Source organism: Schistosoma mansoni, chromosome 4 (genome assembly GCF_000237925.1).
Source record: "Schistosoma mansoni strain Puerto Rico chromosome 4, complete genome".
NCBI classification, from domain to species: domain Eukaryota; kingdom Metazoa; phylum Platyhelminthes; class Trematoda; order Strigeidida; family Schistosomatidae; genus Schistosoma; species Schistosoma mansoni.
The window spans coordinates 24,119,923-24,138,320 of NC_031498.1; the positions used below are offsets into that span (position 1 = coordinate 24,119,923).

The window sequence follows — 18,398 nt, forward strand, 5'->3', positions numbered from 1 at the left end:
CACCAAACATATAATCTAACCATGCAGAATGAACGATGATAACACGGTAGTTTTTAACAAACTTCTGTGTTATATCTTGTGCCTGCCGCCAATTAGAGAGCAGTGATTTACTGGTCGGATCAATGACACCTAAAACCTAGAGAACTTATCGGTCCTGCTTTCCGCCTAGCCCAGCCAGTTAAGTCCAGAACAGCCTCAGCCTCTGTGGTATGAATCGTTTATTTCAAGCATACTGAGTTTATATACCAACCAGACAGACCACATCGTACCATAAAATAGGAAATAACATTTGTACAAGATTCAACCAAATGTGGCTATGAATGTGGGAGGCAGTAGTTGATTGACTGGGCATAACTCAAGAATTGTAAAAGGTATAATAATAGTTCATAGATCAAAACAAAGCTTATAGTAAAAGGAACATGAATATGAATAGTTAGGTTACTTAATAATTACACAATAGGAAATATATCTATCATATTGGTCCATAAATAGTTCTCAAAAGTTACCATTCATTATTCTCTTCGGGATATAACAGTCTGTCAATATTATTAGCTAATGAGATAGTATTTTAGCTGATAAAGTTACTGTCATCTGTTTGACCTTGGATCTATTTATAAAATAAATGGAGGCTTGTATTCATGAATTCTATGTGACTAAATGTCAGGTTTATACATCTTCCACATATATTTTACTCATCATGTGTATTCATTTTGTAACAATTATACTGTGTTTTGTGAAAGTGTATTTGTAAATGAAATACCAAACTGAAGTAACTGGTTTGGACCTACTTTACTTAGGCAACAGAATCATCTTAGATATTCAAAAGTATATACATCTCATTTAGTATAATAACGTAATCTCAGGATTGCCAGTCTTGTTTCTATTTTCTAAATGTATGCTTTTGTTTCTCGTACTGTTTAAACTAATGTTACTGAAAAAAACGGCTACTTATTGACTGAAAAAGTAATCTAATTTTAGTCACGAAACATTAAATATTCAATTTCCCCTACTCGTTGTAATATTTGTAGTCTTCGTTACTGTCTCCATTTGCATAACCATTGTAAACTTAAAGAAGTTTTCATCCTAGTATAGAAGTATTTAACTGTGTACATCTACGATCATCTTGGTGATCGAATCCAGACTCTGCAGGCTTCATGGATTGAGCTTTAAACTTCATTTTTTTCGATATAATTGGTTCAACAAAAGTGTTTTTAGATTATTTTATGTAGTATAGGAATAACGAAGATAAGAAGGCAGTTAAGATCACCGTAAAATGAGGGCTTTATTTTGCCCTATTCTTGAACTCCTTAGCTGTGTTTACTCATATTGCAGCAACGAACCACGACGTTATTTTTAAAATACTGAATATGTATCTAATAGTTGATGCATTGAATCTCCGACAATCTACTATATTCAGCTACTATGATCAATTGACATCTGTGGAAATTTCGTTTGACTTTTATCTAAATGCAAAAATCGTTGAATATCTTTTATCGAAACAGAGTTTATAATTGGTACATTTAGGAACATATAAAAAATACATGAATGACTTGTGTATTACTTAATAATGGAATTGATATTTGCTGCGCAATGGATATATTGTAGTGAACGAGAAGACGAATAGGAAGAGTCGAATTTATTTGAACGCATACATCTCTTGGTAAAATCTGAGAACTATACACGAAATGCTTCATTTGCAAAATATCAGTCAATCGTTTCAGACTTTGTTGTCCCTTCGTTTCCATACCAATCATTCTTTGTTCTCGTTCTTTCCTCTTCGATTTTATCAACCTTATGCCGTCAAGTATTTCACTTTTAATTGATGATTCATACTACTTATATCTATCGACATCAGTAGAACAAACCACAATATAACTTATTTTTTCCTAATCATATCAAGTAAAAATACAGATATCTAATTTTAATATCAGCATACATAGATAATGTAACAGTCAGTAGTGTTGTCATTCTTCTACAAATGAAATAGGTTTTGTCTAACTATTCTAAATACATTTGTTACTTTATTGACATGTACATTCACTTGCTTGATGCTAAACTACCTTAGTTTGTTTATTGTTTTTCTTTCTAATGACATAAAATTCTATCCTTGTGGATTATTTTGAATGGATAATAGTAAAAAGATATACTAGTAACCTATCCAGGTATGACTGGAATAATTCAAGGGACTTTGAAGTTAGATATAATCTTGGAAAAAAGACAGTCTATTTTATTTCAATTTCGGATTAGAATAATGAAACTGGTACACTGATGATGATGCATACAGTTTGTACTTTTGGTGGATGTATTTGACAGTGTTTTTCATGAACTTTTATGCTTTAATTTCTAAGTTTACATTGTCGTTTTGTCATTGTCCAATCAGAGAGCGAAACGCCAACAGAAAAATGAAATATGTAATAAACATATGATTTTTCCCTATTAATTAATGTAACTAAAGCAAAAAAGAAGACTTTAAGCAGAAACATATGAGTTCTTTCATTTAAAGGATTCTTGTTTGTTACTTACGACTATAAAACCACTAATCATTTAGAAAGTGATACAATGTACAAAGTTTATGTGAGAAAAAGGTCTTTTTTCTTATGTATTCAACTACAGACGAATGGAAGACAATCACTGTGGATGAATTGAAAATTCTATTTAATCAGCTGTTTATTTATAAGTGGAATATATGAATATCCTAGAAGAGAAAACTGATAGGAGCATCAAAACAAAACCTTTTGCAGTTGAAGTGAGATATCCATAATAGAGTTTTAAGATAAATAAGAAAATAAGATACAGCTGACTAGCTGAGCACAGATCGGATGAGATTTAAGAAGTTGTAATTAATGACAAAGAGAAAACTGTATCTAAAAGACATTTAGAGTCTAGGTCGCCATGTTGAAGCAAGATTGATAACTGCACCATTTCAGACGTACAAGTTCTGTTTAAATATTTATATATCGACTGCTCCAGTAAAATGTAATAAGTTCGACATTTTTTTGTGTATTGATTATCTAGAAAGTCTCTGGAAAATGAACATGATCCCAACTGTCACCAAATAAAAAGCAATTACCCTGTTGAAAATAGTGTCCTTTTAATCTAAAATTCTGCGTAATGTGCTCGATGATGTGGACACTAACCCTCCTTTCCATTCTTTCAATATATATTCTTTAGCATGTAAATTTAAGCTGTTAGACTCAATTCAAGGTAACAAAATGAATTATTGTTGCTTGTTTGTAAGTAGCTGACGAAAACTAAGGAAATAAAGGACTTCATATTATTTTGCAAAGTTCATTGTTCCTGTTTTAGTCAAACAACATAAATCCTGGATAAATATATGTTCACACTACCAGAGTTGTGTCTAATCAAGCATAAATAGTTATTCTCAAACATAACCTTTTGTTTTACACGCAAACACAAAAGACCAATTCACTTAGTATTGTTTGTTTGTATCTTCTCATTGATTGCTTATAATGCGTGGTAATCAAGGCTATATCGAGGCATTACGCACAGTATGCATATATGCCAATTAGAGACTGACCAGTTGCAGTCCTAAACATCAATGGGAAGATACAAACAAACATTACTAAATGAATTTAAACTTCACCCGATTGCACAAGTAGGTGGCTATCAGGACTCAGTGGCTGAGTGGATAACACGATGGAGTTTGAAGCGAACGGCACTGGACTCAAGTCCCAGAGTGAATATCAACTTTGAGATGCAGGTACATCTGGCTGACGAGTCCCAAATAGGACGAAACTGCGCCTCCTGCATTCCACTGCTATCCACTATTCATCTTTGCTTATAAAAGACCAATATTGATTAATATTTTTTAAGTAGTATAATTGAATATTCAAAGCATATTAAATAATTGTAACTAAAACATCTTATTTGTAATAAATTAACTGACAGAAAATGATATATCCAAAATAGGACGAAACGCGTGTCCTAGTTTCCACTGCTGGCCATTATCCATCTTTAATTTTCAAGCTTATGACTTCAGGCAATACTGAGGCATTCAGCACAAGATGCACATATGCTAACAAGAGACTTCACGATTGCAGTCCTAAATAACAATATAAGTAAACAAAACCAAGTGAATATATTTCTTTATTTGTTTGAAAAATTTTTATTCATTTTTCATTAGCCAAATTTGTCTTCGTTTTTTCCCATTATACTATCAATTGAAATGACATAGATTCTATGGTGTTATCTTGACAAGTAGTTTACATATATATCTATGAAAAAAAAACAAAAAACAAAACACAAACAATGCCAAGATTAACAACATTCTGATAACAAGTGAGTTTAGTTTTCCAAGTAAACCAAACGACGAATTCACATTTGATGGTAACAATGGTAGTAGTACCCTACTTCATAGTAGTACCCTTCTTCTTCTTCTTTTTTTTGTCAACTCTTCAAAATAATCTAGATTATTTTTAAAACTGATAACATTGACAGTTCTAAATATGAAATCCTATTCTATTTCTATATTGACTTTTACTTATGCATTTTATAAATAATAGTAAATCATTTATAATAAAGGATAGTCAATAGATTTGAATGTAGATTACACTTGATATCCCATTCAATAAAGCTTGGTTGTTTGTTTGTTGGTTGGTTTGTTTTTTTTACATTCATATTGTACAATGACAAGTCATACTACTATTTTAAAAAAAAACAAAAAAATATTATTGTCAAATGATAATTCATGATTAATTTTCTATGATATACGTGAAAGTAGTAAGGATCTTTTTTTAGTCAATCATAACTTGAAATCACTACTGACTGATAAATGAAGTTGATTTATCAAAGTATATACAGTAGGATCTTTATATAGACAGAAAGCTACTAGTCTTTAAAAGAATTGTTTTCTTCTTTGTTTTTTATTGTTTCATAAGAGGATACAATACAGTATTTACTAACATATGATCTAGCATGTTAAATATCGTTGTTTCGTTTCGTTTTATAATTCATCCTTTTAATGTCTGAGTTTTGTAGTATTGACTCATGAAACTCTAAAATATGTATGATTATGATACTTATAATAATTATGAGAAAAAGGGTTTTGTGGATTGGTGGACGTTAGACAGTAACACCGTTGGATGGCGACTAGGTCAGTGATCTGGAGGTTAAGTGTTCGAGACCAATAGATCATAGGCTCGAATCTCGTGAGGCAGGATCGTGAGCATGTACTACTGAAGAGTCCCACACTAGGACGGAACGGCCGTCGAGTCCTTCCAGGCTTTCCATGGTGTTCTAGCTTCAATTAACTCATGAACTAAACTAATAAATTACTTTTAATACGTTTAATGCATATTGGATGTCCTTTGAATATAGATACGATTTGGAGTAAATATTTGTACTTAAAAATGTTATATACATTTAGATTGTTAACAATATTTTTGCATAAACACATACATACTTTTTGTCCAGCCTTATGATAAATACAAGATGGGGAATAGAATGATCTGTTGTATTTCGTTACTATCATTCTTGAAACTATACAGAAACTAATAACTTTTGTCTATTCAAATAATATATGTACTGAGTAATTTCAAACATACGATGTTCATAAAGTGAAGAGTGAATTTGTATATATCACTAGCTATGGGTTAGACTTGAATTTGATGAAACTCTTATCCTAATACAGGTAATAACCTACTAAACAGAAAATTGAATTTTAAGTGTAAGTGTAGGTCGCTTCTTCAGAAAATACTGTTGAGATAAAGATGATTAAACACATATATCACATCCTTAACCTAAATGAAATGATAATACGATGATCAAGCTTGTTTTGATTGAATAAAATACTCTGATTACTTTTTCTGTTTTATTTAGGCAGGTTGTAATTTACTGAACTTATTTATTCTGTAAAGAGGTGACTTAAAATTTTCTATTTTTTAGAATAACATTTTTTATGATACTACCAATGAGTTATTCTGATAGCAACTGACCTCCTGTAGACTTAAGTTGTAACATCTCAAACTATGAAGCTGGTTAATGCAGGATCGAATCCACCAAGGAGAATCAGTTCCCTCAAGATCACAGATACACATTACTAACTTGTACCAAATAGAAAGAAATCAATGTCTATGGTCTCGACACAATGCACGTGATTTTGTGTTGTTTAGACCAACGGTATCATTGCAACTTATTCGACAGATTTTGATTTGCACTAAGATATGCATAACAGTGGTTAATATTCTGTAGTTAATTAATTGTAAAAACGTACATACGTATATTACCATGTCAACAAGTTGTTTGGTAGTATCGGTTATTTTTGAAACGAGGTTATTATTAAGCAAAGATGGATAGTGGCTAGCAGTGGAATCCACGACTCGCGTTTCGTCCTATCTGGGACTCGTCAGCTAGATATACCTGCATCTTAGTGTTCTAATGATTCTTTCGATAGTGTAATAAGAAGAAAAATTTTATCAGAACTATGTGATATATTGGCGCAATATATTGAGAACAATCTGATCACACATATAATTGTTAAGACCATTTATATGCAATAATATTAACTCATTATCCAGAGTGATGAGGTTTCAAATTGTTGTCACATTATTTCTTTATTATCCTTGTCTCCTCTTACCTGCCATTTCTACTCTACTTGACCTATTATTTTTATATATAAATGTTCTTAACAAGTATATATGTCATCAGATTGTTCTCAATGTATTGCGCTAATATATCTAGTGATTCTGTCTAGTTCAAAAATAAAACAAGGGATTAAAGTATCTGGCAAAATGCAATAACCAGTCATCATAATCTATACCAACATACTTCCAATCATTGAATCTGGTATTGAAATGTGTTTTAAAATTAAATATCTAACATGAATATGCATTCCTAATTCAAACAATTAATAAATACATGTGCAGTGAACAAGAACACGAGTGAGGACTATCTCACTAAAATGTGACAACCATGCAGTAAACAGTTAATTTGCAAACTATCAAACAATTGTCTCAATCTTGACTATTCCTTCTGAAAATATCAGTCCACAGTCTCACATCATAATTGTTCATGCGTTTTCATACCAATTACGTTCTGTTCCCGTTCATTCCTTATCGATCTTCTGCTGAAATACATTCAATGCCAGACCATCGTTATATACTACCAAACTTGTCCTAAAACTTTTTCATTAAATAAGAAAGCCATTTAAATAGGAAAGGAATAAATTTCAGCCTAATTTGATATTTCCTTTTCAACAAAGGAAAAGTGTATATCTTTACCACAACAACGGTATAAAACACAATTGATGTATCTGTTTCACATTGATGAGTTTGACAGTTAGGATAGCTATATAAAATAAGTTGATAGCATCAAAATGTATCTTTGTTAAATTATTACATTTCCCCAAAAAAATGTTATCTCCTTTAACACTTTTTATAATTTTAACAACAAAAATAACTCAATTAATTTGTTTCACTAAAGTTTTCAAATATCATTTCAATTTTCTTGTATTTTCATTGGTTAAAATTATTTTTTTCCTAAATATATTCTTATCACACCCACGCACTGATTCATTCCGAGATTAACCAATCAGAATCATTTCTCACTTAATAATGAAGCGATTTTTTTTTTGTTTTTTTAAAAAAAAAAATAAATACGTTTTCACAAAATAGAATTTTGCAGTTATTCCCATTTTCTTAATGTCCAAATTAGTACATGAACAATCAGAAACAGATTGATCAGTAATACAATGAAGGTATCTATGTTTATTCAACTATTAAATTGATACTTTATTATGACACCTAATACAAAGGCATTTACACTATACGATCAATTTTAAATGGTATGCTTAGAATTGATTTCTTACAATGGAACTGGTTAGTTGCACGTCAACAATGTCATTTATTAATTATTATCTTATTTTATATTAATTTAATTCAATCAAGAACAGTACGATTTCGTCTGGATGAAGAAATACAATTAAATACAAGAATTGGAAGTTTATTAAAATATATACAAGGTGGATTAAATAATTTATTTTTTATAAAAATTAATAATTCAGATGATGCATCAGAATTATTTACAGTGGATCATATTACAGGTGATATAACTGTGGTACATAGATTAGATAGAGAACTATTATGTAATATTGATCATCAAAATATTAAACCTGGAAAATATGGTAAAGTTATTAAAGAATGGATGCCAAATTTAATTCATTCTACAATTTGTGAATTATATTTTAGTGTGAATTGTTTAAATACTACGTTGTTTTCAAATAATTCGAATCGAAATAGAAATAGAATACCTGTAAGTAATAAATTGGTAGTTATTTTTGATATTATCATTGAACTCAGGGATATAAATGATAATGGATGTAAATTTTTACCATCAGATCAACAAATTATTAGAATACGTGAAGATGCACCAGTGAATGAGACACGCTTCACTTTGAATACTCCATATGATCCAGATGATTTTGTTGAAGGGAATTCTGTTAAACCAGATCGAATTTGGATAAACACTGATTATAGTATAGCAACTAGTCAAAGTATACAAAATTACTTTAAATTACACAGTCTTTCATCATCGAAAAATGTTACTACACCTAATATTTATTTAGAGTTAGAACTTATTCACAAGTTGGATTATGAAGAACAGAAAACTTATTCATTTCAAATTGTAGCAGATGACGGTTATTCATCAGCTGATCATCAATGTTATCTTAATGTAACAGTACTTGTGGAAGATTGTAATGATCATATGCCAACATTTAAACAATCTATGTACACTGTAAATGTAAGTGAAGACACACCCATAGGTCACTTAATAACGCAGATTAAAGCCGATGATGAAGATGCTGATGAAAATGGAAAGATAATTTACAGTTTTGTATCCTATTCAGATGATAGTGATGACGGTAACTATTTCTATATTCATTCAGAAACCGGTGAAATAAAACTACAACGACGATTAAATCATCGTCTAAAATCTAGTCATTCTTTAAAAGTATTCGCTAAAAATCCGGACAACACTACATCAAGACAAATAAAATCATTTCATACCTCTAAATTATCAACTACTCAGGTTATAGTAAATGTTATTGATGTAAATGACCACTTTCCTCGCATTCGCATTATATCACCTACTGGTTCTAAAAGCTTAGAATTAATTGAAGAAACACCACCTGGACAAGATATTGGGATTATAGATGTTTTCGATGGAGATACTGGAAAAAATGCCCAAGTAAACTGTAAATTAACTAACCAAACTATTCCGAATGTTTTACGCTTAATTTCAGTTGATAGTGAAATAATGAGCAAAGAAATGTCAAATTCCAATCAAAAGTATAAACTAACGCTGCAGAAGCTTATTGATAGAGAAGAATTCCCAATCATTGAGTTTAATGTAGTATGCTGGGATGGTGGAATACCCTCTTTATCAAGTAATCTGACGTACAAAGTCAACGTATTAGATATAAATGATCATGACCCAGTCTGTGACCAAAATACTTACACAGTCGACGTCATGGAAGATTCAAGTCCGGAAAGAATTAAAAAAAACTTCGAATTTCTCACCATTCATGCTACTGATAAAGATGAAGGTCGTAATGCAAAACTCCATTTTAGTTTAGATCAAGAAACTCCAACGTATATAATGAATCTAATCACGGTCAATGCAACTACTGGGACACTTAGTACTATGGGAAATTTAGATCGTGAGAAATTGACTAAATTCAGTGTGACATTAATTTGTGCAGACCATGGTGAACCAAAACGAATGACTAAGGTGAAGATAAATATTAATGTATTAGATTACAATGACAACTCACCTACATATTCCCAACCATATTTTGAATTTACTATCACAGAAAATAATAATGTTGGTCAACTGGTCGGTAATTTTCAGATTGCTGATGATGATGTTGATAAAAATGCAGAATTAGTTGTTCAAATAGAAGAGAACACTGAACAGAAACACGTTTACCTTGCATCATTCGGTAACAGTTTAGGAATACATAATGACATGAAACAATTGAAATTACATTCAAAAGATCTACTCATTTCTACAGGTTTACAAGAAACAAAACATACTGATGAATACATTCCACATTTTAAATTACATTCACAAAAGTTTCCTAGAAAAAATGTTTCCTCTTCTAATAATGAACCAACCCTATACGATGTAAAATTGTACATAGAATCTATTATTGATCGTGAAGGATTAATTATGAAATATAAAGATATAGTATCTAATCCATTTCCACATTATGGAGTACTTGAACATATCAATCACTTTTATTATGATAATAGAATAACTGAACTGTCAAGTAAAACAAACTATTCCATAATAACACCAATTATTTTGCTATTAATAAGTGCACATGATAAAGGCATTCCAAAATTATCTGAGCATGTATCAATACATATTCATGTATTAGATGAAAATGATAATTCACCACGTTTTATTTATCCTGATCCAACAGATGTAAATAGAACTAAAACTATTGTATCATATAAAGAACCATCAGGATATGCATTTACTCAAGTAAGTGATTGTTTACTGGATTCTATGATTTCAATTTGTGGATAAAGCCCTCATAGTTACAAAGAAAAGTATTTATTCCCTTTTTTTGTTCTGTATTGACATGTATAAATGAGTATTGGTGTACACAATAACTAGCGTCTAGATAAAATATATATTAGTATTGTATAACTTACAACCAGGTGGTTAAATCATAAGGTAATTTTACACTTAAATATTGAACGATTTGACCTAGATCAAAAGAAATGGGAATACTGTAAATACTGTGATCTGATTAAAGCTATAGGTACTGTACCTAAAAGTCATTCTGATTAGCTGAGAGAATTCTCAGTCATGTGCTGATTTCAATAACTTTTATTTCCGCTAAGGCGGTCGTGTACGAATAATGCTGAGGAGTCACAAACTTGAACGAAATGCTTATCTAAATGCTTATCTAACAAAGATCGATTCGTGATGTGAACTGTATAATTTCCAAAGTGATCTTATGAAATGTTGTTCTATAAGCCTGTGTTCAATTGTAGTCCAAAACATCAATGGGAAGATTCGAAAAACCAATGCATAAATGAATCAAACTTCACCTCATTGTACAAGCTAGTGGCCATCTGGACTCAGTAGCTAAATGGATAACGTGACGACGTTTAAAGTGAACGGTACTGGGTTTGATTCCCGGAGTGAATATCAACTTTATGATGCTGGTACATCCAACTAAATATTCCCTTTCAAATGAATATTATTTTAATTTGATTTCAACTAGTCGAAAACGCAAAGGCATCAAATAAGACGTTATTTCCTATAATTAAAGAAAACTTATAATACAGTAGCTGAAGATCTATGAAAAGGTGACGCATATGTAAATCTTTATTGTAAAGTAATGCAGAGTAGTAAATACATTATGAGGATTTACCTCTATGATTACTGTTTAAAATGTTCTATTTCATGAATAACTCTTAAGATATTGATCATTCCCATTATTAATGTTTTTGACTGCAAATGCATAGCCTGTTTCGGCATATGCGTACCTTAATGTTGTCAAGAAGTGATAACTCCTTAAGATCAATAACGGCGAGAATAAGGCACAAACAATTCAATAAACTTCATTATTAATTCACGAACCGGTGGTTATCTCGAATCAGTAGCTAAGTAGGTAATACGTTGTTCATTTTAAGTGGTAGACGTTTGGTTTGAACCTTGTCGTGAATATTTACACTGGCATCCAGACACATCAAGCTGAAGTGCCTCAAATAGGACGAAACTTACATTTTGTATTCCACTACTAGTTATTATCTAATTAGGCGTAAACACTCTGAAGATAACACACACGATGATATGAAGAGTATATGCTAGTATATTTATCCCCATGACTGAAGTTTTCTGTTTAGTGATTTATCACAATAAACTTTCGTTAAACTGTTATCAATAGGAATGATAATTTTCTTAGCGGTATACAGACTGCATTCCTTTATCTACACATTAGGTAGAAAACTCAAGTATTCATTAAATATATAAGTTCATTGTTCCAATTAATTTGTCAACTGTTCATTAATAATGCTGTTGAGATGGTGGAGAAGATTTGTAGCTCAGGTGGATGATTTTGATGGAGTTTTGTTCTCTGAGCTGGATGGTTTGGCCGTGGAGCTTTCATCGTCCTTCTGAACGACATCACCAGCACACGAAGTTTGTGCCGAAACATGTATAATGACATTGAACTACAACAATGTAATTTATAGATGCATCATTTAGGTTATCAATTTTACCAATAACTATAACTATAAGACAATACAAGTATTAAATCGTCTCCGAATGAGTTTAGTTTTCTGGCAGACATCATAAATCGATCGATGTAACTACGGTTGAATAATTCATGAACTCATATGATTTATTACTTCTTAAATGAGTTCGTTTGCTATAAGGTGTAGCATGGTTTCAATGAGGATTTTGGCATTCACGTGATTTACTGAAGAGATGTAAATATTTCTTATATTCTGAACAGAAAGTGAAAAATAGTTTAAAGTAGTATTGTAGTGAACAGAAATAGTGACCAATCACTCTATTAGTTGAACCAGTTTCATAACTCTTAGGGTTCGCTTTTGACTCTCGGTTTGTTGGCGTGATTTATTTGAGACAAAATATATTCATATTCTTAGAAATATAAACAAAATTCGTAAATTAGTATCAGATAACTGTTCTTCATACAGCTGAATAAAAGAGTACTATATACTTTTATACTTTTGAACTGTCGCAGAACAAAATATGAGAACAGCTGTTTAATCGAAAACAAAATCAGTCCCATCAAAAACGCGTATTTATCTAGGTTGTCACACTTTATCTTAGTATGGAAGGGAGGTATTAGCAAATTAAGAAGAGAACACGATGAAAGAAAATCCATAACAATAGCTATTGAGGTTTCAGAAAAAACAGATGAAATGTTGGGGATCCGAATGACGAATGAAACAGGAATGTCATGGAAACTGAATGGAGAATAGTAATTATGGAAATCAATTGGTTAATACCGCAATACAAATTCGGAAATAAAACATATTTAGGAAGAGTGAGGTAACAGTAGTGATTTGTGGAACTAAATAAATAATTGAAATCAACTTCATAGATTAGATCTACGCTAAGATTAAAAAAATTTCTTCTATTCAGCGCTTCGTTGTGTCTGACAAAGTTGGAGTGGAGGAGACACAAGCATACTGCCTTTCGTAATTTATAAACTAATCGAGTGGTTGATATTGACAAACTGTTCTATAAAATAACTTCCCTCCAATCAATTCACCCCTTTCTTGTTTATAATGAAAGGTGTTTCTGGACTATTTAGGAGACGATTCTCTTAGAATGACTATAACATATGTTTCCATAAGAACAAGTGAATTTCGCCCTACATATTGAAGAAATCGAATGCGAGAAATTGTTTTTAATGTTGTCATTAAGGATAGGTCAACTTGAGAATACCAATTTCAAGGTTGACTGTGAAGAGACATTTCAGAAACGATTTGAAATCCTTCCCATCAAAATGTCTGTTATTATGCCGCATTTCAAGTCGATAGTCATATAGCTCGTCGTTTTTGGAGATTTAAATTTTATGTTTTTATCGATAGATCTTCGTTCCATGTTTTTATGAGAATAAATAACAAATTTTCTATAACTTTAGTAGTTCAGACTGAAAGGAAAACAACTGAATTTCTCTTTCTGTTGGTTGGAACATCTTATAATCAGTTGACTATACACCGGAACACTTCTCCATTTAATTTGTTCATCAGATTATATGTACCCTACAATTACTTATTCAGTTTGGTTTATTTCTTAAATCCAACGAATTTTCCAACTTCTGCTGCTGTTAAGTATAAGAACTGAAATAGTCGTAAATTTGTGACAAGAATAAAAGACCGATAAATTTTTATCAGTGTGACTGATTTTAGAATTTGTCATCTTAGGTCTGAAAAATGACTTACTATCTTATTGTGGATTATAACCAAAACGTCCGCACAACCTACGACTAATCATTTTTCATGAACTAGTGCCATATTTCAATATGACTATCATCATCATCATCATCGTCATCCTTCAAATCCCAAATCCCAACTGAGCTGTTCATATGACAGGCGTAGTCGCTATTCAGGATTGACACTACCTAAAAACCAGGCTATTCTATCACTATTATTTTCTTCAGTTATTGAATATCTTCTTTGTCTACAGCAATTGTGAAGTCTATGACTACATTTTATTCTGTTTCTGTTCAACATACAAATGTGAGTAGATCGGTATATTATAATCTTAGTTTGTACGAATATTTAAAAAAAACAATTAAGAATACACAAAGATTTGATAAAGCAGCTCTTTAAGAGTGAAGCAACCCGTCATTTAGAAAATGAATCCCTCAATGTTTAGTCAAAGCGAAACTATAAACATTATATACTCGAAATTCAGAAAAATGAATGGAATATTCGTTCATATTCATAGTAATTTCTTGTCAGTTACAGAAATAATTTGATTATTCTGTATAATCTGTGGTGATATTGTGGTGTGTGCTACTTATATCGACATAAGTAGTATATAACACTAGTGAAGAATTTACCCAATTTCACCATCAGAGGCTCATATAATTAGAAGCACATTCATAACATCTACTAATCACAACTAAACCTAGCCCCAGCGTTTCGTATGCCATAAAAATATAGGTATCATTTGTTGATAATTCAACATCCAGTGAAACGAAATTAGTGCAACAATTATGATTGAATTGATATTCATCGAGTGAAATCAATCGTTATATTATAGGTGCCAGTGTCAAGTTTAAACTAGTTGGAATCAAATAAGTTGAGTAATGAGTAGAAGTCGTCATATTGTTTGAAACGAAACAAAGAATGGTGTTCAGCAACTTGGTACAATTTTGTTTAAATCCAGCAACAAAAAAGCTGGTTTACGAACTTGTATCATATTTTCCTGGTAGTAGTAAAGGATAGTTAAGTCTAAAACATTCATGGAAGTCGGGATATATATTTGTTTCTGTTAATCCATTTGTTTATGTTGTCATTCCCTTGACTGAAAAATAATAACATTCACCATTTACCCCTCTAAATAACTATCCTAGTTATGGACTGAATTTAAGATTACCTAATGGGATTTTTTAATTAGTTGCAACTGCATTGAATGCTCAAAAATTGTATATTTTAAGTTAAGCTAAGGCATGTTTACTGATAATAGATACCATCAGTTCTTTTTCTAAATTGCCAAACAATAAGTGATCAAATGTAACACTTTTTTTCCCGAATGGTCGAAAACGTAAGGCATTGGCAACAGAAATCTTCCAGGTGCTATAGAATCAAGTATTTAACATTAGGTACGATAAGTCTATTATAGATTTCATACTACTTCATACACATTGTGGGTCTAAATAGATTTAACCAACCCACTTAATTCTTTAAAATAGAACTATTGTTAATTCCAAATATGCTAAGTTTCTTGTTTGGTCTTTTCTCCCTACTTCAGATAACTCAAATGAATTCATTAGTTACGACAAAAATGTAGGGGTTTAATCATGCGTACGCAAGAAAAATTTCACTTTTGTATAGTAGATAATAAAATTATCCCAATGATTAGTGACTGTATCCATTTTTCATTACTAATGAATGTTTATTAGTTTTTAAAAAAGTTGCATTTTCTAGAGGAAAACTTACTGTCTCGTAAGTTACTAATACTATCACACAAAGTTCAACAAACCCCTTAAGAAGAGAGACTCAAAATGAAAAAAAATGATAGCTTTCCAGAAGTTACATATCAACAAAGAAACTGGTTTCTTTGGTGACATGTTTTTCCCTACCAAATATAGGTTAATAACGATTGGGATGTCTCAAAATTCTCATAACAGTGACGACAATCGCTTGATTTTACTTCATTAAATCAGTTTTATACCTTTTTTTAAACAATCGTCTTATATAAAAATAATGCTTTGATGGTTTTTGAAAAACACGATAATTAATCTGTAATATTTAGGTTTAAGGTTGTTAGTTGTCATATAGCAACTATCCTACAATCAATCTCGATTATGGTGAAATTTGGTTAAACCTTTTTACTAACTTACTTAACAGACATCATCATTTGGATAATAACAGTTTGCATATTCTTTTTACTGTTATGACCACTAGAGCACATGACACTCTAGCCAAAATGTTGATTGCTTAAGTATCATTCGCTGACTCATACTCAGCCCCTATATATGTATGCACGCAAATCCTATTATCAGCTTTTGTTTTGTTTTGCTATGCCTTTATTAAATTTGACTATCAATTGCCTATGTAATTGCTTGCTACTCACTTGCTTGGCGCTCGCTCGCTCGTTGATATTCTCTCAGGTGCTGGTAGCTTTCTGGCCTGAGTTATTTGACAATATACTGTAGTTGCCGCTTCTCTTTGCCTTCTGATTTCATGCACCGTTAAGAATGGAATTATAACGGTTATCAAGGTGAACGATTAACGAAGCACGGCACTACAGTCATACGAGCCTCTGTGATAACATCTTTTAAAAAGCTTAGTGACTATGTGACACTTTACCGTTTAATAGATTATTTCTTTCTTCATTGGCTCTTGGCTAGTGTCACTGCTGTTACTGCAATAATCCTGAAGCTTATTCGATAGTTTTTGGCTTACTAAAGTAGTGCTTAAAATGAATTGAGATAACTAATAATATAATTCTAAGTTTGCATATTTTTTCTTCAGGGCTTATGAAATACACTGTATTTTCGTCTTGCTCTTCATAGGTATAATAAATAACTTGACAAACATGTTCTGCTAGTAACAAATAGAAAGCATCATTAATTGAAAGACCGTTTCTCTATTCAACGATTTTTTGGAAATAAGATAATTGTTTCAATTTGTAAGGGTTGCATTAGCCAGTGGTTATCTGAACTCTCTTGTTAAATGGATGACATGATGTCATTTTAAGTGTAAGATTCCAATCTTGGAGTGAACATTAAGACTGGAATGCAAGTACATTCACTCGACAATTTCTGAATGAGACGAAACTCATAACCTGGTTTCTATTTTTAGCCACTATCTATCTATGCTTAAAAATGATCGTTTCTTTATTATGGGTAAATAGTTTATCTGAGATTTCGATTCCTTGATGAATTTGACAAAGTGAACATCCAATAGTTTGTCAGACATCATGATGTACATTACATCTCCCAATTTTATAAAATAATTTCTATGTTCTCAGAAGGGGTTTTGTGGAGATTTCGGTAATTTTATAGTTGAATCCATGAGTCGATTGAAGCTAGACCACCATGGAAAACCTATAAGCACTGGAAGCAGTGACCATTTGAGTTCAACCAGGTCTGTTGTGAGATAGTAACTCACTAATGACAATGGTGGATGGTTGCTCAATTTCGTGGATTAGTTGAAGTTAGATATCAACAACGTTGGATGCCGACTGGCTCAGTGGTCTACTAGTTGAGCGCTCGCGCGCAAAACGGATAGGTCCTAGATTCGAATTTCGCCAGGCGACATCGTGGATGCGCACTGCTGAAGAGTCCCACAATAGGACGAAGCGGCCGTCCAGTGCTTTTAGGTTTTCCATGGTGGTCTGGCTTCAATTGACTGATGATGTCAAATATTGAAATAGATTTAAGTGTCAAATACTTTGAACTCAGTGCCTTAATTAACACACTTTTATTATAATTCTGGAGAATATCATTAATAAGTATGTTGATTTTTAATACATTATTATCTCTCTCACCCTATATGCTCCATATTTATTCTGATCACTGATCTCATAGTTGAGCATTTACATACTTCAGAACTTAAAGAGAATTTATTGAAAAGCATATATTCTTCGTTTATATATTTATGTTTTAATATCAATAATGTATATCATGTATATATCTGGTCATATTAATGAAATGTTTATATGAAATAGTCATTTGTATGGTAACTTGGACCGATGAATATATGTGCCTGATCCTAGGTTGTAACTGACTGACTGATTGATTTGTAAAGAATTGATTTAGTAGTATTAGTTAGACATAAGTTTAATATGCAAGACTATTTTGAGTATAAAGTTTTAACTGCTAACTTCGTAAACATTCCTTATTTTTACTATTATTACTAAGTAAAGTAGGAAATGAATATGATGATCCAGATTGATCAATAATTTTCTCAGATCGTATCATATTTATTATTAATTATGTTGTGGCTAATTACCACTTGATTTATTTGCTAATTGAGATGCGACTTATACAATCCTAGTACTTTGCCAGACCGATGACCTATCGATCGCTATGAGCAGCCTAGAGTCCTTATTGACCCTTTTTCCTCCCAGCCCTTCCCGTTGAGTCCAGAAAGTCAATAACAGCCTCCACTATCCGAATCATTTTTTCAAGCATACTTGGTTTATATACC

The 18,398-nt window shown here is 31.5% G+C and overlaps 1 protein-coding gene across 1 annotated transcript in view; it reads left to right on the plus strand.

Moving 5' to 3' along the window:
* Nucleotides 1-657: 657 nt before the first annotated feature.
* Nucleotides 658-18,398, plus strand: part of Smp_055240 (putative cadherin) — a gene marked incomplete at both ends in the record, with an annotated part of 37,940 nt that continues 20,199 nt past the window's right edge. The window contains 2 exons of the mRNA XM_018797269.1: nt 658-664; nt 7,772-10,506. Of these exons, the coding sequence (XP_018652327.1) occupies nt 658-664; nt 7,772-10,506 (2,742 nt within the window). The remainder of the gene's footprint in view (nt 665-7,771; nt 10,507-18,398) is intronic.